The sequence below is a fragment of the Balaenoptera musculus genome, chromosome 12, assembly GCF_009873245.2.
Source record: "Balaenoptera musculus isolate JJ_BM4_2016_0621 chromosome 12, mBalMus1.pri.v3, whole genome shotgun sequence".
NCBI classification, from domain to species: domain Eukaryota; kingdom Metazoa; phylum Chordata; class Mammalia; order Artiodactyla; family Balaenopteridae; genus Balaenoptera; species Balaenoptera musculus.
Genome location: NC_045796.1, coordinates 5,673,335 through 5,694,505, shown reverse-complemented (window position 1 = coordinate 5,694,505; position 21,171 = coordinate 5,673,335). Strand labels below are relative to the sequence as shown.

The window sequence follows — 21,171 nt, the reverse complement described above, 5'->3', positions numbered from 1 at the left end:
TTAGCAGCTTGCCCTGCTAATGCAATTCTGTTCTGACCAAGTTTCACTAGGAAATGAGTACAACTCTGCCTGCAGGGGGAGGGCATCGGTAACTCCAGCAGGGGAGGGACCACAGGAAAACAGGACCTGGCCTCCTTCTTTTAAACTAGTTGGTCCTTGCTTTGTGCAGTCCAAAAGGTGGCCAGCAGCTCCCACCTGCGGGTTTGCAACCATCTCCACACCTCCTGGCCGATTCAACTACTTCTTCATCAACTCTGTTTTTTGTGCTCGATTGAAATGCTGAGGATTTTAATAGCATGAAAATACTATTGTCCGTACTCTTATATGATGTTATACTTGTATCTAACTTTGTAATTGTATTTTATAAATTTAGAAATTATCTACGAATAGCTTTTAAAGTTTGAGTAGCATATTAAATATTAAAATCTATAAGAGAGTTTATAGCAAAATAGATTTAATCCTTCAGCCTAAGTTCCTTTTGGTGTGAGTAATAATTTCTATTGTACAGTACAAAGCAAGTAATTGCAAAGATGAATTTTCAAAAGGAAACAGAATTCATAGATCTGGATTTTTATTTTAAACCTATGAATACTATATTTTAGAGGTAAATAGATATTGTGCTTTATTTTTTAAGCTGTCATGTATCAAAGAACAATCTTTCTCAGATAAGCAGAAATTGCTAGAATAGACATTATTTTAGATTTTCATTTCTTGTTTTTCTGTTCTCATGCATAACTGTGAAGTTCTACAAAGTACCACATTTTTAAAAAATGTCCGACAAAAAAAGACATAAAATATTTAGTTCTGAAAATTCTAAGGCCATATTGAGGGAGGGTAATTGGGAGATAAAAACTGAGTCACAATAAAAAACAAAATAATATTTGTTTGTTCCTATTTTCACTCATTATACAATAACCCTAATGCTTCTCAAATTTCTCCAAATATCTGAGTCACACGTGCTCATGACAGTCTTCTCAGCTTCCATTTAATCCGTGCCAATCTCCTTCTCTCTTGTTCCATCCAAACAAAGAGAATGTCTTTTGAATTAGCCACTGTAGCCTTCCCAGCCTCGCCCACATACTGGTTCCTACACGAAGGCCCCAGTTGGGCCCACCTTGTCCAGATGGGAGTTTTCTCCCAGGTCTGGACAAGGCTCTGCCATGACTTCCAGTCCAGCCCCCACACCCAGTTCCTACTGCATGGGCTCTGGCGTGGTGGCCAGGGCCATCCTGCTCATCGCTTACTTGGGTTGCCAGAGAGAAAGCAGGGCTATGCTGCAATCCCTTGAAACCTTTCATTACAGCAGGAATCCTAGGAGCTGGATTGCAAAACTATCAGAGTAACAAATATTTAAATGCCCAAATTTGTTCTACCTCTCATCCACTGATACACTGGTTTTGGACCTTAGATTCCAGTGAGGGTCCCTACCACACTTAATTTTAAAACCTAACTGAACTAGATAGGCCACTCAGCTTAGAGACAGAAACCTAGATTTAAATCCCAGTATTCATGTTAGCTGAGTGGTCTTAGACAAGTCACTGGGCCATTCTGAGGCCCTAGATGTTGATCCTTTCTTGTAGAGCAGCTGTGGTGATTTGACAAGTTAATGCAAGCTCAAGTGATGAATGGAGAGATGGATGGATGAATGGATGGATAATGGATGAGTGGAAACTGTAAGGTGCTAGACAAGGGTTTGCTCTTGTGGTCTTAGCAGTGTGCCACCCAAAGCATGTATTAATCATCTCCTAGGTGCCTTGCACGTATGCTAGGTTCTATGAGAGTCCAAAAAAAGAGAAGTAAAAAGGACCTAGTCCCTATCCCCAGGGGCCAAAACGTGTAAGTGTTACGCAGTTACAAATAAGATGCAAGGGAGGATGGTTCAGTTAATTAAGATGTGAGTCTTGAAGGGCTTGTTGAAAAAAAGCCCTTAAAGAGCACTTACAATTTTCTGAGATGAACATTAAGTGCATCCTAGGCAGAGGGACAGCAAAGGCACAAAAAACAGAGAGGATGTGGCACCTATTCAGAAAACACCCCAGGGTGCAGACAGGGACCGGAGCCGAGGAGCAGAGGGAGTGACGGCCGTGAGGAAGCCTTGGAACAGAGGCCTCGTGGGAACCCGGTGAACACCAAACCGAGGAGTTAGTTTTCACACCAAAATTCAGTGAGGAACAATTGACTGGGAGTGACTTCATTCATTCAATCACTCTCCACGTATTTATTGTTGCCTAGAGGTACTGGGTACTGGAATACACTGGTAGAAAGGACACTGTCCTGCCCTCAAGGAGACTGCTGTGTCACGGGGGCAAAGGAACAGATATACCTCCATCCTCGTGATAATGCTGTGATGGAGGTGAGCACGAAGCACCAGGGTGCCCAGAGGAGAAGCAGCTGAGCCAGGCTGGGGCGATCGAGGAGGGAATTCAGATTCAAGCCATCACCACTTGCCCGCTAGCCTGCAGAGCGGTAACTGGAGGGAGAGAGTGTAGCTGAATGGGGAAAACTGGGGAGAGAAACAGCATTTCAGAGACAGCTGTCATGGTCCAGGTTAGAGGTCAGGGAAGCTCACTAAGGACCGCGAAGGTGAGAATGGCAAAGAAGACAGATGGACAAAGGGCATCACTGCATCTCCAGCACATTAGCTATTTTTTACCAAGTCATTAAATACACAATGTATTGAAAACACATTATCACTCAGATATAATACAGCTTTTCTCATTTGAAGTTTTCACAGCGTTTGCTGCTGGGATCCCTTAATTCCATCCAAATACAAATTTAATATGAGACAGATGCATTGTTTCGAGTAACACAGAAGCCCAAATTCCTTGGCCGCAGTAGGATGGAACAGGGTTTCTGGGCAGTGCCGTCTGCCTGGTACATGCTCACGGGGCTGTGCTCATTTCCTCTGTATCTGCTATAGAGCGCCACTGAATCTGTCTTCTTTCCCTGCTTTCCTTTCTATGTTGTTTGTTTCATTTGCCCTGCACAACAACAACCAAAAAATGTAGATGAGAATCAACTCTGTATTTCAACAGCAGTGAGAGAATGATTTTGTTAATTGGTATATTGATATCCCAAGAACTGTGTGCGGTGCCAAGTTATTAGGGTAAGTAGACGAGGAGCAAATTAAACTTCAAATCACCTGTTCCTTTGGGCACAATACATAAACCAAATTGACTGCGACCAAATGTCATATTATTTACATGGCGTGCACAATTTATTTTCCAAAAATGTGCTCAACAAAAGATTTGAATCTGCTCTTAAGCGTATAATGGATCCCACTTAATAGTGACGCTCTCTGTGTGCCCTTCTCTCTATAATTAAATCATATGGAAAAATGTCACAAAACAAAATGAAATGTATTTATTTCAGCCGTATCTTCCCACAGCATGACATGAAGTCTGAAAAAAGAATCACTAAGCATTTTTATGCCATCTGTGCTGGTAGGGGATATGTTTACCAAGCATGTCACTGTAAAATATTCCATTGTGAATTAAGCATAGTCTACTTATTACTATATAGTATGTGACTGAATGAGTACAAAATCAGATAAAACTCTGTATCTGACACAATATTCTTCTTTTATTATATGCTATTTTGTAGCACAGTAGTCCTCCATAACGTCTTTTTCTGGATTTCAAGAGACCCAAAAGAGAGGAATCATCAATAAATCATATTCATGTTAAAATCTCCATGCTTCTTCATCTGAATAAAGTTCTGAAAATATTTTCCAACGGTTGAGATTATAGCCTCTCATAAGCAGAATATGGATCACTGTGACAACTTGGATAATGATGCTCTTTGGGGCTGATGATCCCTTGTTGCAGAAGGAGAGCTGAAATGTCTGTACAGTCAAAAAGCCTTTGTTTCAGTCAGCTTGTGAAGCATAGTTATATCCATTAAAACATCTTCCTTTCCAACAGAATAAACCTAAGCCTTATGCTTTGCCATTATCATGACGAGATTTTTATGAATACTTTTAGAAAAATTTATTTGCTATATTCAATGAGGCCTTTTTTATAGTTTGTTTATGAGATGTGGAAATCCTGTAAATCTATCAGAAGGCAGCTTGATCGACTCAGAGAAACACCAAAGGGTTCTGGCTTAAACACGGACTCTTAGCCCCATCAGTTTTATCCTTCTGAGTCTTCCTCCAAGTTGCTATACATCATGGCACTGTTTGGAGACACATATGAATAATGAAATGTAACATTCTTTACAAATGAAAAGTACTTTATAACTATAAGATTTATAACCCTCCAGTTATAAATCTTCCTAAATCAATAACACCCATGGTAAAACTTTTAAATCTAGCAAGATTAAGAAGATATGATTTACTTTAAAATAACTTAACATAAATTGTATCATTTTGATCACAATTGTACAGAAATGTATAATTTATAATTTACCTAAAATTATAAATTACACAGTTTGCCATAAAATCAAGGGCTGTGCAGCCCATTTCCTAACAGGCCATGGACCGGTACCCATCCACGGCCTGGGGGGTTGGGGACCCCTGCTATAAGTACCAGGATAGGCAGTCCAATAAACATTTATCAAAGCATGAAATGAATTCTGCTTTAACCCTTATTCTAATTTAAATAAACAACATCAGCTACAAAAACCCACTCTAATAAACTTTTACAATTCACAAGTAATGGAAAATATTACTTTCCTCTGGCCCAGCTATAATTCCTTATCATAATATACCTCTTAGACTGAGCACAGGTGTTAATATAATGAAAGGGAAGATCACCTTTACCAAAAGAACAAACAAATCCATTTCAAGTTCTTTTATTCCTGTAAGCTATGTTCTCTGGTCACCTACACTGAACATTTTTAAATGAGAATTTTTGAAGTGTTAAATATTTATGACTGTGTTTTCCCTTTTTTACTTTTGGTGGAGTACTGGAAGTGTGGCTATCACACTCTAGCACAAAATATGGATTAACTTGCAGTCTGAAAGTTAATGTACTCATTTTGCCAGTTGCAAAGGATGATGACATTTGAATAAGAGCTGCCAGAACTAAAGCTGATACAATTCAATGGCATATGTGGTTATTTCCTCTTTCTTTTGAAATCCAGAAGGGTAGAGAGGTCTAGATGGTCCTAATTTTGTTATCAGTTATTAATTTTTCTCTGGTTCCTCTGTTGAAACTTCTTTTGACCAAATATCATGAACAAAACAGAATTTGAAGCAGTATTGGTCATGACTGAAAAGTTAATTCTAGTTGTACTTTTTTTTTTTTCCTGTTTTTTTTTTTTTTTTGTGGCTGCATTGGGTCTTCGTTGCTCCACGCGTGCTTTCTCTAGTTGCGGCGAGCGGGGGCTACTCTTAGTTGTGGTGCGCGAGCTTCTCATTGCGGTGGCTTCTCTTGTTGTGGAGCACGGGCTCTAGGCGCCTGGGCTTCAGTAGTTGTGGCACGTGGGCTCAGTAGCTGTGGCTCACAGGCTCTAGAGCGCAGGCTCAGTAGTTGTGGCACACCGGCTTAGTTGCTCCGCAGCACATGGAATTTTCCCAGACTAGGGATTGAACCTGTGTCCCCTGCATTGGCAGGCGGATTCTTAACCACTGCACCACGAGGGAAGTCCTGTACTTTTTTTAATTAGTAAAAATATTGATGATCAGGATACACTGCATTCTAGCCAGTATTATGATAAAAATAAACTACTGTGCACGGATTCCCATTTGATGTTCATGAATCTCATCTAGAAAAGAAAAGGAAGTGTGCTTCTTTAGCCTAGATAAAATGAGGTGATAATGCATGCAGAGATGGCTGCATTTGTGAACCCCTGGGAAGAAGTTCCTTCACATCCCTACTGAATGTCTTTACATGAAAGGTCATGTACCTGCAGTTTTCTCCAGATGCCACTAGAGGGTGATCATCCATACTTGGTAATGACCCAGAATCCTGTCCTCCCAGAGGTGTCAGGACCCACCACACACATCACTCAAGGATAAACCTTGCTCTATTGTTCAACATAATCTGCTGCCAAAGGGTTCACTCATCTTTTATTCTAGTTATGCTTCCTGTACCTGATGACTGGAAAAGAGCTTGGCATCAGATCGCATGCCTCTTGAGTGGCGTGGACTCCTCCATGCATGCGCCTTTGTCCTCTGCCTCCGCTGCATTGAGCACCCAGACTCCTTTACCGTGTGCCACAAACACCCCACCTGGCGCCACCTTTCCCAAACCAGCTCAAGACTCTTCTATGATCTTCTCTAGGGGAGTTCCAGTTCCTACTTCTTTTACAACTTAGACCTTTCCTTCTCTTCCTTCTCTTACTCTCCCATTCCTTTTCATCTGTAACCTACACTTACCTGGAAATCTTCATATTGCTTTATAACAGAGCTCCTAAATGTCAGCTCCTCAAATGAACTATAAAAGTGAAACAGTTTCACCTGGTGTTAGATAATAACAGAATCTCAGAAATCATTAGGCTTGCTTTTCTGTGAAACAAGAGCATAAAGACTTTTGCATCAACTAGTTGTAATATACCTAACTTAATTTGGTTTTTATATTTCAAAAGATCGAAAATTCAGGTCCAATCATAGTTCTAAAAGCAAAGCAGAACATGTTGGTGGCTACGTTAAGAATCCATTCAGTGACAAGTATATTACTGAAGAAATGGTAACAATAATGTAATATTGACTGGGAAGAATTGTGAAGAAATAGAAACAAGCTTACCACCCAGTAGTCAAGATGAGAGAAAAATGTCAGTGAAAGGGAGGAACTTCTGAGGGGGGACAATCACAATGCCAATGGCTAAAAGTAGCCTTGACTGGGTGCTTACTGAGTGCCAGAATGTCTGCTAAGCAGTGTATCTGCTCTGTCTCATTTTACCTTCACCACCAGATGAGGGAGTTACTATTGTTGTTCCCAATTTACAGATGAGGAAACTGAGGCTCAGAGAGGTTAAGCAATTTTCCCAAGATCACATAGTGTTGGAGGTGGGACTCCAACCTCAGCCTATCTGCTCTAAAGCACAGGATCTTATCTTATTCCCAATGATGTATCAGTAATAACACAACAAAAAGGTGCAAAAAGGTCCAAAATTAATCTAGAAATAAAATCCCTCCCCACCCCCCAAAGTCTCACAATTTATAAGTCTGTGCTGGTCGGCTGCAGCCAGCTAGGCGGTGATAAGGCAATGGAAGTAGATGGAGGGGTGAAAAGAGGAGAAAGAAAGACTTACAGATTGAGGAAGAACTATTTCCTTCCTGGTGTAACATGAGCCCATGGGTCAGGAGTCCCTCACTGAAGGTTGACCTCAGTTGGCCCAGTTGGCCTGAGAGTGTGGAAGTGCCAGCTCTGCCCTCTGAGAGCAGGGGGCGGGAGGGGGGTCATTTTCCATCAGAGTCTACTGTGGATTTATTTGTATACCAAGACATGTAAGAAGGCCATGGACTTGACACACAAAGTTAATGGACCAAGGACGCTGTTTGTCCTTGGTCATCTCAGCAAGAGCCCCAGTAAAAATGCAAATTACAGAAGTGTCTTCCAAACATAAAAATATCTTTTACTATAATCCCAGGAAGCTCTCGGCTTCTACATTTTATTAAGCCACAGTTATTGTTTTAGAACAAGGCCTTGTGCCTCTTGGTACATACTTAAAACTTGCAAATTGCCTTTTAATGTCTAAAATTTGTAGCTAGCACTGGAAATTTGCAGTTACCCTATTTTGGTCAACTCAAGAGGTTTCTGTCCCCTCAACCTAAATAAGCCGGCCTTAACTTCACATGCAATTCTTTAAATGGGAGTTACCAAAAACACAATACAGATAACTGGATTTTTGACCTCTTTGACCCGGGTCATTGAATGATTTTTATTAGTGTACACACACACACACACACACACACACACACACACACACACAATCTGAGAAAAAGTAAACACTCCCATGGATCTTTTCCTGGGAAAAGGAATGCAGCTTGCACCAATTAATACAATTTTTTGCTTCCATCACTCTTACTGGGTCCTGAAACACATGTGCAAGAACCTTACTGGGGAGTCAGGACACCTGGGTTCAGGGCACACTCTGGCACTGCAGACCTGTGCAATCTCCAGAAGATTCTAGACTTCTTGACTTCAGTCCCTAATCCCTAACACAGAGATCAGTATGCCAACTGGATTTTAAAGTATTCACAAACTCAACGTAATCGTTTTTAAATCTAAGAATTAAACCTAAGGAAATAACTAAAGATGGAAGTAGACTGAAGTAACTAGATACTTTAAATTTGTTTTCAACAATAGTGAAGAAATAGAAATAAGTAAAATGTTCACCAGTATGGAAATGGTTAAATAAATTATGTTTTATTCCTGTGATGTAATATTATGTTGCTATTTAGAGTGAAAAGTTTTTAAGGACATGATAAAACCATCAAGTTAAAAAGTTAAAAATTAAGATGTAAAAACATATATAATATAATCTCAACTGTGTGTTAATATGTGCGTTTTAAATAACACACACACACACACAAACACACACACACACACACACACACACACGAAGGAAATGCACCTAAATGGCAATGACGGCTATTTCTTGGAAGGGAGAGTATAAAGTATTTTTTTTTCTTTATCCTTTTTGTTTACCATCTCTTCCATAATGAACTGAATCAGGAAAAAAAGTTACTTTAAAAATTAAATTTGGGGATTGGTCTAGATTATATCCAAATTTCTTTGCAATTCTAACATCTATTGCATTTATGCACCAATAAAAAATTTCAAAAATAACAGACAGGTTTAGGAATTGCCAAAAATGGTCACTCAGCATAGAATCTGAAGCCACGATCTTTTCTCATCCAGGGCAAGACTGTAGAAGCTCTGCATGCCTGGCTTATAAAGATACCATAACCCCTTTGAGAAACCAAAACACTGCCATTCTCCTTCATGACATAGGTAGGTTTCCCCTCTTTACTCTACTTTAGACTTTGAATCCTGCAATAAGGCAGGATCATCCTGACTTACGTAAGACTCCTCAACAACTTTGCTCTCCTATCTCCCCACACATTTCAAATGATTTTGCCTGGAGCCTCCAGAACATAGGGTAGTAATTCAAGTCACTACTTTCCTTTTTGTAGAAAATACTTTTAAGCTCACTCCCTCTACCCTAAAAAGCAGGAGTGTGCTTTAGTGGGTGTCTGGAAGTTCCCAAACCAGCAGCTTCCACCCACGCTTGACCAGCACTTCGTGAGTTGCTGGTTTAAAATTGAAGACAGGGTGGTGGTGTCTCGTTCTTCCCAGATCTTCAAGCGGCACTCTGGGCTCCCGGCGTTAAGATGATTCAACGCAGAAGGGGTGGCACGGGCTCCCTGGAGCAGCTGCTAGCTGAACATTTATGACAAGGCGGAACCCCAAAGCAATCAAGCAGTGCTCTCACTCCCCTGTGCAAGGGAATGCAAGACTCAGGAATGTTCAGCCAGCCACAGAGCTCCTTTCAAAGAATTCTGCTTACCTGGAAGGGATTTCTTCTGTAAAATGTCCTTTCCTGGTTACTTAGAGGGTCACGTTGCCACCCAATCTGAACACAGAACAGAGAATGGAGAATGTGACTTCTAAAACTTCAGGTTCCCAACATCTGGTCACAGATGCAGAGACACTTTCTCCTCCCGGAGGCCAACCAGTCTTCTCACTGCTCTGGCAAAACCACACCAGAGCCATGGCTGACCCACTTAAAGGGGCCTCTATTTTAGGGACTGTTGCAGGAGAAGCCCAGCCTCCTCCGAGTTTGTCACTATGAGGAAATTATTTCATGTATCCAATGTAAACCTCTCCTAAGAGTTTGTCAGCTTCTTTGCATTCAGTTCTCATTCCAGGTGGAAATAGCTGGGCACCGTCTCCATGACCATCACCGCCGTCACCATCAGTACCTCATTTAATCTCACAAACATAAGAAGGAGGCCTGAGGTTTACCTTTTTTATATTGGGAAACTAAAGTTCAGAGAGATGAAAACATTTGTCCAAAGTACAGCTGGTTAGTAGCAGAGCTGAACTGCCAGGCTTTTTCTACATTGCCATGTTGCCGCGTCATGTATCTTGTATAACTGAAAGCTGTTCATCTCTCCCCTTTCTTAATCTTCATTAGGTGAAATTATCCTAGTTTCTCATCCTGTGCCCTAGCCTGGAACTCTGTGTCTCTAAAATCACCGCTGATGCCTGTTTGTTGAGAAGAGGGCAGACCACAGTAGTATTTTCCCCTGAGATCTGCCCTTTTGGATAATGGGGTTTGGCCCGGGGGTGGGGAGCTGGGAAGGAGAGTTAATTTTAAAGCCCGGGGACTGATGTCAGCTCCGAAATCTCTTTGTGGAGGCGATCTGGTTGGAAGGGAGCTAAGGAGACTCCTCTTGAAGCTGTGTTTGCCGAGCAAGCACAGCAGTTTTACTTGGATTATGTATTTATTTGAGTCGGCTTGGTGGGGAGAGACCTAGGAAGGTTATAGACAGTAGTTCATGAATCATCCCCCCCATCACCTTGGGTGCTACCACTCCTGAGGAATTTGGGGAATAATTATTTTTAGAGGAAGGCCTCAATAGGTTTCTCTGCTAGACCAAGGGGCACATGAAAGTACTAGCTGCTGGGAGTTCAGGCAGACAGCTCCTGGGGTGCGTAACGGGGAGTGAGAAAGGACCAGATGTCCTGTAGCATGTAAGCTGCAAATTGAACCAGGACTTTCTGAGCCCCCATGATACTATGATCCGTAACGGAGTGTTAAGCCAGATGGGATGTGAGCGACACCCATCAGAAGAGGAGGCATAGCTCTGCTTCCTCAGGCATATCTCCATCGAAGGATCCTAATGTTTTTCATTTATAGGACCACATTTTGCTTCTGGGTCATAGTGGGTCAGAAGATAAATGGGCCTTTTCAATTTTGGATTTCTAATCTCAGATACTAGAATCACTCCTGATTTAATATTTCAGTTCTCCTGTGCATAGCTCAGGTAAAAAGTCTTTTCTGTTTATATTTGAGCCCTTACCTAATTTACAGATCTTGACTTCCAAGTCAAAATAACCTTACTAAGAGAATGACAAAACAAAAGTCAATGAGTTAAGAGTGATTAGTAAATGTTAGTTGCTGTATCTTATGGTGGGGTATCTTTAAGCTGTCTGCACACAGGCACTCCCTTCTTCATTTTGATAGCTCCTTCATTTCTTCAGGTGGCCATGACTGTTCTTGGACACAGAGGGTGGGCAGGACAAATATACAAACACGTCTCTGATTCTCTTGCCATTACATTTGCTTCAAGAAAAAATTGTGCAATCTCTGGGCTAAGTCACGAGGGTAAAACTTTCTTATTCTCTGGTCAGTGACACTTTGTCCTAATAATGGAGAACAAAGGAAAACTCCCTGTGTTCACCTGCTCACCTGGCAGCCCAAAGGCCTGGTTATGCCCTCGACTTGTCTTCTTTTGATTATCATTTGTTTATTCATGTAGTAAATAGTTTTTGATCACTCACCAGGTAAAAGATACTATGTTAAGTACTGAAATGGGGAGAAAGAGAGAGGAAGGGAAGGAGGGAGGAAGGGTGGGAGGGAGGAGAAACTTGGACAAAATTCCTGTCCTCAAGGAGGCTGCAGTCAAGTTCAGGAGATAAATTGTACAAGGGTGCAAGTAATGTAGGTGAAATGCTGTTCGAGCCTGGCTTTAGAGATGAGAGAAGATTTTGTAAAACATTTCACCTAGATTTCAAAAACTGGACAAATGGGAAAAGCATACTCTAGGCTGAGGAATAGCCTGAGTAAAGGCTTTGAACCTAAGCGACACACTTGCAGCAGTGGTTGTGGAGGAGAGACCAGAGAGAGGAGTCATGGCTGGAAAGAGAGTAACAAGGGGTGTTTAAGGGCTGCCCAGAGTCTGGCTGGATGCCAGAGGCAATACGTTGCCATAGAATATTTGCAAACTCAGGAGGGAGTAGTCACAACTGTGCTTCAGGCCAGAGGAGAGAGGCAGCTACTTGGAAGAAGGGGACGGCCTGGAGGCCGCGGGTGCAGCCGGGACAGAGAGCAAGAGGCTGAATGCAGGTCGTGTGGAAACTGCGGGAGCGGAAAGGGAGACAGGAACGGGAATCACAGCAGCCCTGGGCACCGCACAGCAGTTCATTGTACAGAAGGTCGGGGCCGGGTGCGGGGACATGGCAGTGTCCGCTGAAGCTAATGACCGAAAATGTTAATTTCATTTTATCAAATTTCATTGGTAAAATTCAATGAAAAAATTGATTTTTTTCCCTTTCCTTCCCTAACCCTAACCCCCCAAAAATTCAATGATAAAATGATAAAAAAAATTTCATTTCATCAAATCTTGGGGTAAAAAAAAGCAGAGTAAGCCGAGAACAGTTGTGTTGAAGATCACCTGTATGTGAGAGGCGCAGGGAAGCAGAAGAGGAGCCAGAGGGTGACTTCAAAGGTCAGAGCTGGGAGAGGAAAACCGGAACCACCGCAGAGTTTCCACAGCCGGGGTCCGTACCGCACGGTGGGAGCTCCGGAGAGGACAGAGCACGGAAGACGCAGCCTGGGAAGGGTCCCGGCTGCGGTGTCTCGGGCGCGTGGCCTCCAAGAGAGAAGGCGCAGCAGAGCCGCGGGGACAGAGCCGGTCAACGGAGGGCTGAGGGCTGGACCGCAGTCGTGGACAATAAGCCCCTCTTTTCGAGAAACTAATCATGAAGGAGAGAGTGAAAGCATCAGGAAAGAAATTAGAGAAGGGATTTTTGCAGTGGGGAGGGGGGAGGTTCAACCATGTTTTCTGGCCAGAGGGTCAGGAAGGCACCGTGGCGGCCTCAGGTCCCTGCCGAAGCTTCCAGGCCTCCCCCCGGGCTCTTCCCGCAGAGGGGACCGCTCCCGTGACCTGTCGGTGCTGGGCTTCCCTGACCCTTTGTTCAGCAAGGGCTCAAACTTGCGCTATCTTGCTCACCACCTGGCACATAGAAGGGGCTCAAACATGGTCACTGAGAGAATGGCCAGCTGCAGATTCAAGACGGAGCAGGGAGCATTCACGCGAGAGTGTTCCAGAACCGAGAAAGACAGTAACATTGAGAGCAGACGGGGCTGGGCCAGGAGGAAGAGGAGCAACGTGAAGACAGAGACGCTGTGTGATGGAGGGTCTCCTGCCAGCATCAAGGCCACCTTCACGTGTTTACACGCAAACTGAGGCAGGAGCTGCCGGATGCTGGAGACATCCGTTCTCCCCTATTCCCTAGTGACCAGGTTGCTGTTTTGTTCAGGGCACTGCCCTCAGCAGCAAGACAACTTACACAGCCACCCCTGCAGTTTGGTGGGGGCCTGTTGAATAAGTCGTGGCCAGTGGCAGAGGAGAAGTGTTGTATGGCCTTCAGCTGGGGAGGGCGAACCTCTTGTCCTTCCTTCCTTTCCTGCAGCCTGGAACTCCGATGAGAAGGCTAGGGCCCCAGCAACCACCTTTGGCTATGAAGCACTCATGAGACGGAAGACACAGGCAAGAAAGTTACGTACAAAAGTAGGGGAAGTCCAGTTCTCCGATGACTTTGTGGAGCTCTTAAGACTTCATTATAGTCCGATTGCCTCCTTCCAGACTTTTACTGACATGAGAAAGAATAAATGTCTGTCTTACCTAAGCCAGTATTATATAACGTTTTCTGTCATATGCAGGCAAACCTAATCTTTACTGCTAGACACATTAACAAAAGTTTGTGCATTGGTAGAATGGGCTGTGTCTCCAGGCTCCCTGGGATGGATGCCCTGCTTCTCGTCTTCCCTACACCCACCTGACTCAGTGATCACACCCCACAGACACACTACATGGAGAAAAGGAAGAATTAGCCACAATATTTTCAGCATTCTGTAATCGTTGATAGTTTCGTGGAACTCAGTGTCTCTGGTGTGTTTCAAATTGCCATTCAAAGATAAAGCATTCGTGTAATACAAGCAAATTTTGATAAAACTACATGTGACGATTCCTATTTGGGTTGATAGAGCTCTCTCTTTAAAGAGGCCAAATTTTTTCTGTTCTTATAGAAATAAAGTTTTTACTTTTCATTTGCTATGCGTTGAATTTTCAGGTTGATGAAATAAGTCACAGAGACTTACCACTGGGGACTTAATGAAATAGCTTAAGTTTTAAACTGTGGGTTTCTTTCTTAGAAATGGAAACATGTTTTATGGTAAAAAGCTTTGCAGCTTGGTTTGCGTTGATATCCTGTTAATCTTCACTTAGGCGCTTCATCAGGAGGAGAGGTGAATCCACAGGGCCCCCTGCCAGGGAACTGAGACAAAGGAAAGAAGCAGGTGCAGGAATAACTCTGTCTTTGTCTCCTGTAATATGGACCCCTTGCTGGGCCACTCCTAAGGGGACGAGGCACAGAATCTCCAAGTGACCTGGGCTCAACCCACTCGTTTAGTGTTTCTAAAAAACAAACAAACAAACAAAACCTTACATGGTAGCTATCCTGGCATGCCACCAGTTTACGGCTAGTTCCCTTCTAGACTGTAAGCTCCCTGAGGGCAGGGACCGTATCTGACAGTTCTTTACAATGTTCTTAGCAGTATCCAAAGTGTGAGCCCTGACATACCATCTGATTCTGCCCATCCATTTACAAATGAAATCCCTGAAGCCCGGACAGGTGAACTTGTCAGACAGGGACGGCCAGCCTGGAGCGGGGTGGAGTGCTGCCGCCCTGAAATTCTTGTGAGCACTGAACACACGCTTGGTGAGCCGAAGTGACCCACCCAAGCCATCCAGTGGCTGTGCTAACTTCAGGAGGTCTCTCTAAAGAGGAAACGGACTTTGATATCACTTGTCTTATCCAGTTATCAGCTCCAAGTATTGTATTGCTTTCCAAGCCATACATAATTTTTGGCTTTGTTCTGTTTTCCCTTATTCTTCACCTGTTCTTCCATCTAACCTGTGTCTCTGATTAAGGAATTAAGGTTTCTGTTCAAGATTAACTTTTGCTGCCCATTCCCCAGGCATATTGGCCTCCCCAGTGGAAAGCTTTAAGTGAGTCACTCACCTGATTGGTACTTTCTGAAAAGTGAGAAGCTTGTGAAGATAAATGCTTCTTTCCATTTGGGGAGAATAAATCTTGGGTTTATCAACAAGTATACTCATTAAAATATCATGAAGCTTTCACAAGATTTTCTACTAACTATTACTAGCCACGATGACATTATTTACTTTTACACTCCTGTACTTAATAATGAATTTGCATCCGTTGTTACATAGCTTATCTTAAATAGATCATGAAAATATTGCTAAAGAGTGTCATTGAGTTTATGAGAGGTTTTTTGCATGGTCACTATCAAGCAGTTTATACTTATAATTTCTTATACTTTCATGAGCAACTTACTTGGTTGTTCAAATACATAGAGAGCTCTGTTTCTTAGGTTGAAATAGTGCAGAAAATCAGATTTTACATTTCTTTTCTCAAAGATTATCCACAAATTATTAACAACAATTGCTGCCTCTCACAGAGTGACCACTCAGCTCCATTATCCCATGCCAAATGCTGCATGTGTTTTGCTGGATTGGTATTTTAATTCACATTTTATATAGAAAGTTTGCACTCAAGCAGTTACAACATTTAACAAGGGGCACTCAGGTTGTAAATAACAGAGCCAGGGTGTGGTCCAGATATGTCTGACTCACAATCTGTATCTCTAACTACTTGGTTTTGCAACCTTCCCCAAAAGTCAAAGCAGCGTTAAATCATTTAGTCACTTGTGTGGATACCTGTGTGGGAGCAGCCGGGGCTGAGATGGTGGGGCTGAGATGCTGGGCTTAGGGATACTGGCTTGAGAGATGCTGGGCTGAAGGGCTGAATGATGTTGGACTCGGGGATCCTGGGCTGAGAGGTCCTGCTGCCACATTGCTCGCAGATGTTGGCACCAGGATTTGAAACCAAATCAGACTGACTCTGATACCTGCACATCTGACCACCTCACTCCCACACCACAGGCTGTTTTGTAAACTTAGGGTTAGATGAAGAGTACACAACACAACCTTGTTAACAGGAAGCCTCAACAAACTTTTACACACACACATAGCATCTCGATGTCCGACTCAGTGATCAGGATGGCCACTTGGGGACAGCAGAGGCTCAGGGGCAGCAAAAAGCTGAGCAGGGGATGGAGATGAAAGAGCCAATTCTCAATTATTCTGTGAGTCCCTAGAGATGAACACTGTGAACTTGTTCCCAGTCTCTGTGTCTCATGCCAGCTGTCCCCCTGCCCCTTCCTCAGCCACCACCCAAGGACACGTCCCTGGAAATGCTCCGTATGTGTGTGGGGGAAGAGAGCTGGAGATGCTTTGCTTGTGGTAGCAGAAAAACACACATACATCTTCAGCCAGCCCTTGCTTTAGACATATTTTTGTTGTTTGTCAAACTAGACAGCAGCATTTCATTATTAGTCAGTAACCTGCAGTGTTGGTTTATTTCTCATCGTTAAGCACTCAGTTACTATGAACGTGTTTTTCATCACTGAAGAAAAGTACCGCGCACACCACAATAACCTGAGTTCCGCCTGGTCAGTGCTGAGCCAGAGGCCAGCAAGGCTGGGGAGGTGCGGGCCACATTGTATGTGCAGACTGGGAACCAGCCTGAAACAGGGCCAAACCGCCCCAGCGTGCTGTTGGAGCTGCCTTGCTGTTGATCTAAAACAAAGCTCCTGTTCACTTCCCATTCTTTTCTCTTTACTGCTCGTAGGTGAGTTTTAATTATTCTTGGTCAAATTTCAACTCAGACAGGTTACCTACGAACATTCTTAGGGCTTACCCTACTCAGTCCCTCTTGTAGTTTCAACTGAAGGTGATAGACTTTTCTAGGCCCTCTTTATTCCCCTACTAAGTTGTGAAGTAGCTGCTACTTTTTCTCCTGTCATTGAGCCCACTGCTTCCCACCCATGAGTAAAGTTATTGCTTTCACCTATTTCTGAAAATTCGCGTTCATAAAATCGGCTGAAGGGTAAGTTACTGAAGAAATCTCAACCCTTTAGGCTTTGCGTAAATTAATAGTTTGTTTTACTTTATCTTGGTTCTCAGTTAAAACACAATGCAAGAGTGGCCTTTGGAATGTTCTTCTGTCTATGAAGCCAATCCAAATAAGACTGTTGATGAGTCTTATTGCCTTCCACCGTAACAATCCCCACCAATTTCCATGCTGCTGAAACAGTCACTAGAGCCAATGATATATCCAAAAAGAGGCTCTTGCTGTTTAATGTGGTCTCTACCTTCCACACAGGTCTCTTTTACATTCAGCAGGCTTCATTGAAAAGAAGAATTTAATTAACAAAAATTAATAAAATGCATATTTAAACATTGACATAGATATGAAATAATCATTCTTTACATAAACAGAAAAATTCCACCAATATTATCTCATTTTATCTATACAAGCCGTCTTGTGATGTACATATTTCCCTATTTTATCAACAAGGAAACTGAAACTTGTAGACTTTAATGGACTTGTTTGAGGCCACAGAGGTAGTCACTTGCAGAGCACAGTCTCGTTTGATGGTTTTAAGTCAAGTCCAAACAGGGGCCCCAGCTTCGCCGAGCAGAGGGAGAGTGGTGGACGGGCTGTGAGTCCAGGGGAGAGAGAGGTTCCGACGGTCCTTTGCAGTTAAGGACGCCTGTGGAAGAAACATAGCTTGTAGGATGGGTGGGACTTTCCAGTTTAGAAGATACAGCCATGAAACAATGTGGTCCATATTGCACGATCATAAATATTGTTTGAATGAGTGAAGAATGGATGAATGAGGATGGAAGGCATCCGAAGACAGGAAAATGATCCAGATGGTGAGAAAGCGAGATTCCCGTGGTTCAGGGAACACTGAGTAGGACACTGGCTCTGGGAGAAGATCCACCTGGAGAAGCAGAGGGACGTGGCAAGGGCAGGCACTCTGGGGTTGTGGAGAGCACTGAAGGCCAGGCTGAAAAAGTGCTGGCCTTGTCTGCAGATGAGGTCAAAACTGCACTGCTTTTGACCAATTAACTTTACCCTGAAAACAATGGGAAGCCACTGGCAACTTGTAGGGAAGTTTTATGACAAAGCCCAGCATTTTTAGGAAGATGAGCAAGAAGTGAAGCACGAAGTATACAGAAGCCTCCATGCTTCTGATTTTAGGAACCCCATCCTGTGGTCCCTCTAAAGCCTCCTGTCAGCTCTTCTATCACTGGGAAGCAGTGGATCTAAAAGTCAACCTAGCTGGAAGGGGCAGAGTTAAAAAAATAAACAAGAAAAGAAAGAAAAAGAAACACCTTTAAAACTTCCCTTTCTTGATTTGTACCCAAAGAGATATGTTATATGGTCACTCTTTTCATTAGGATTTTTAAGCTAATAAATAGGCCTTACGAAAGTATTACAAAGCTTTCACTGCAAGAATAATTAAATGAAGTAATTTCCTACATCTAAAGTGATCAAATATGCTTCTGAAATTAGAAAAATGCAGGCTAATGATAAAAATATAGTTGTAATGAAACCGTGTGCCTTTTATTGACTTTATTATAAAACATTTCCTTTTTGCATTCTTAATTCAAAGCATTGAAATGCTGATTTGGTTTGAAATAAAATATGGAAAATTCCTGGTACTGGAGGAAGCTTGTCACTCTAATGGGTGTCTTGCTCACTAGAACAGTATTTTGGCTGTATTGGAGCACATTGAAAGGAATTAGGTTAGGCTTTGCCAAAATTTCACTGTGAAAGAGTTTGCTGTAACAATGTTTTATTATATTCTTATTGAACTTCAGCCAGTTGAAAATAGAGTCTCCTCACCATCCTTTTAAATTAGCCTTAAACTGCAGACAAAAGACAAAAATCGATGTGCAAATTTAGCTCCTTGCTCGCAGTTTCTTAAGAAATTTACCCTGGTGCTAATATGCAGGACTCGTAGATAATAGAACATAGAGTAATTGGAAATTTTAAAGCAGCATTTCTTATTCAATTTAGGTCTATTTAAGTGTCTAGTGAGTCCTGTACATAAATTGTTTCTTTAATGCTACAGGTTATACTGAGTCTCTACAATATACCTCCTCAGTGCCAGCTCAATAAACCTGTCTTCCATACATTTCCTGTGGCCATGACAAATAACGGGGAAATTTTGAGTATCAAGCTATAATGAAAACTATTAGAAAATTGTCGTGTGCAAATAATCCTACAATCTACTTAAATGTTATATTTCATTAATAATTGCAAAGAGCTTTGGGTGCCTAAATAGAAAGCAGAAGTAAGTATACACGTATACACACAAACACACACATTGGCCACACAGGTTTAACGCCTCTGACCGTTCTAAATGGTACACATGCTGTGAGTTCCTAAACAGCTCTTAGGAAAAAAATAATGATGAATTCCTTAAAATATCCATCGGACTGAAACTAGTTAAAATTCAGGGTCTCACATGCCTTGCTGTCCTCCAGCACCGGACAAGAGAGGTCAGCAAGATAAGGAAACACACGTTGGCCTGATTTAGGGCATTAATATAAAACAAAAAACAAAAAACAAAGAAACAAAAAACACAGACCTATGTAAAGGCACCTAGAGGCGCAAGGAGAGAGAAAAGCTGACCATCCTTGAAGAAGGACGGTGCTGCAGGCACCACAAACCAGTGCGCCGTGTATGGAGGGTAAGACAGGAGCAACCGGGCCACACTCCGGCCTGGCAGGCACAGGGAAACGGAACCAGCTGTGCAAATTAGAGCAGGTTACTGAAGATTCGTTTTGTTTTCTGGCCTGACACCTGAAGGGCTGGGAAGGCTAAAGCCAGAAAGGCAGTGTAATGAGCAGAAACCAAGAGTAATTAAATGAACATGCATGGTCCAGGAAGTGGACGCAAACGCTGCCCAGCCCAGTGATGGTGGGAAGAGCGCCCCCCCCCCGACCCTGCAGCCCCTCGCATGGCTCAGGAGAGAGGAGGATAAAGGAGAGATGGGAGGTGTCACGGTCGATTTTTACTGAAAAAGTAAGTGGCAACAATTGGCTAGAATAAGCCTGGATTGTAATAGAAAATGAACCTGAAAAAGAAAGATCAGAGGCCCCCGGTCACAGTGCGCACAACTTGATCACAGGGGTCCATCTGGACGGGATGTTCTGAAGCGCGGATCCCAAGTACAGCCGCGCAGTAAAGTCCTAGGATAGTTTAGGGCCGTCACAGGACGTCTAGATTTTTCACAAGCATCCTTAAGTGGTGACAGGGCCATTCTGTTAACACCAGCTCAGCCCGCACCCCGGCTTGCAGGTGCTAGCGCCTCAGCACGCATGACCTGCGACCTTCTAGAGTCCTCAAACGGGCCACGTAGCCTGGAGCTTTGTTGTGCATCCCCTTCCCGGGTGAGCTTTCAGACCTACCCCGTTGTGCTCAGGATGGAACTCCCGGCGGCTGGTCCAGCCCTCCGGGCCACCTGTGTTCTCTCAGCTCCCACAGCCCAGCGGCCCAGGCTACCCACGCTCTAGAGCTGCGGTCGTAGAGCAAGACTCCACTGTTTCCGCTCGGAGATCCCTCTCACATTCTGAGGGAGTTTCCTCGCAGAGCTAGTGCGGTACAGAGGTCTGTTTTGCCCATTTGTGCCCCAGTCAAATCTCTTCTTATACTCTCACTAAGAACTTGGGCTTTCGATTCCATTGGTCCATTTCTAGCAACCCTCGCCTGGGCACGCCATGTCTCGTGGCCCGTGGAGATGGTCCCGTGCAAGTGCACGCTTTGGAGCACTGCTGCAGGATGGCCCCCTCGGCACTCCCAGCCCCAAGTCATGGACTCAAAAATGGCATTCCCTTGCTTCAATTTAGTTTGATGGAATTCAGTTCAATACAGTGAACATTGACTAACCACCACTCTGATCCCCGCCTGGTTGGCGCAGGCAGGAAGCACTTAATGAGCCCCGGTCCTCCAGCCCCGCGCAGTGGGCGCAGGAGGATAGCTCCGATGCTTTCTATCGGGCATCACTCTTGGGGATCTTGGCATTGCCCCCTTAGATGCTGTGCCGTCGTGTCTGCCTCCCTCTCTGCCCCCGGCCTTCTCTGACTCACCCCCTCACTTCCACCGCAGGCGCTGATGCTCTCAGGACATCAGCCCCACACTCCCCTGGGCTGTGTCATCCATTTCACTTCCAGGTCAGTGGTTCCCGGGTCTATTTTTCTAAAAGCCTTTTCTCTCCTGAATACCAAACTCATGTTTCCAACTTCATTTTAGACACCCTAAACTCAGT

The 21,171-nt window shown here is 43.4% G+C and overlaps 1 protein-coding gene across 1 annotated transcript in view; it reads left to right on the top strand.

The window, feature by feature from the left end:
• Nucleotides 1-21,171, top strand: part of PACRG (parkin coregulated) — a 519,387-nt gene that overhangs the window by 388,470 nt on the left and 109,746 nt on the right. Inside the window, 1 exon segment of the mRNA XM_036871117.1 lies at nucleotides 20,828-20,855. Within this exon segment, the coding sequence (XP_036727012.1) occupies nucleotides 20,828-20,855 (28 nt within the window).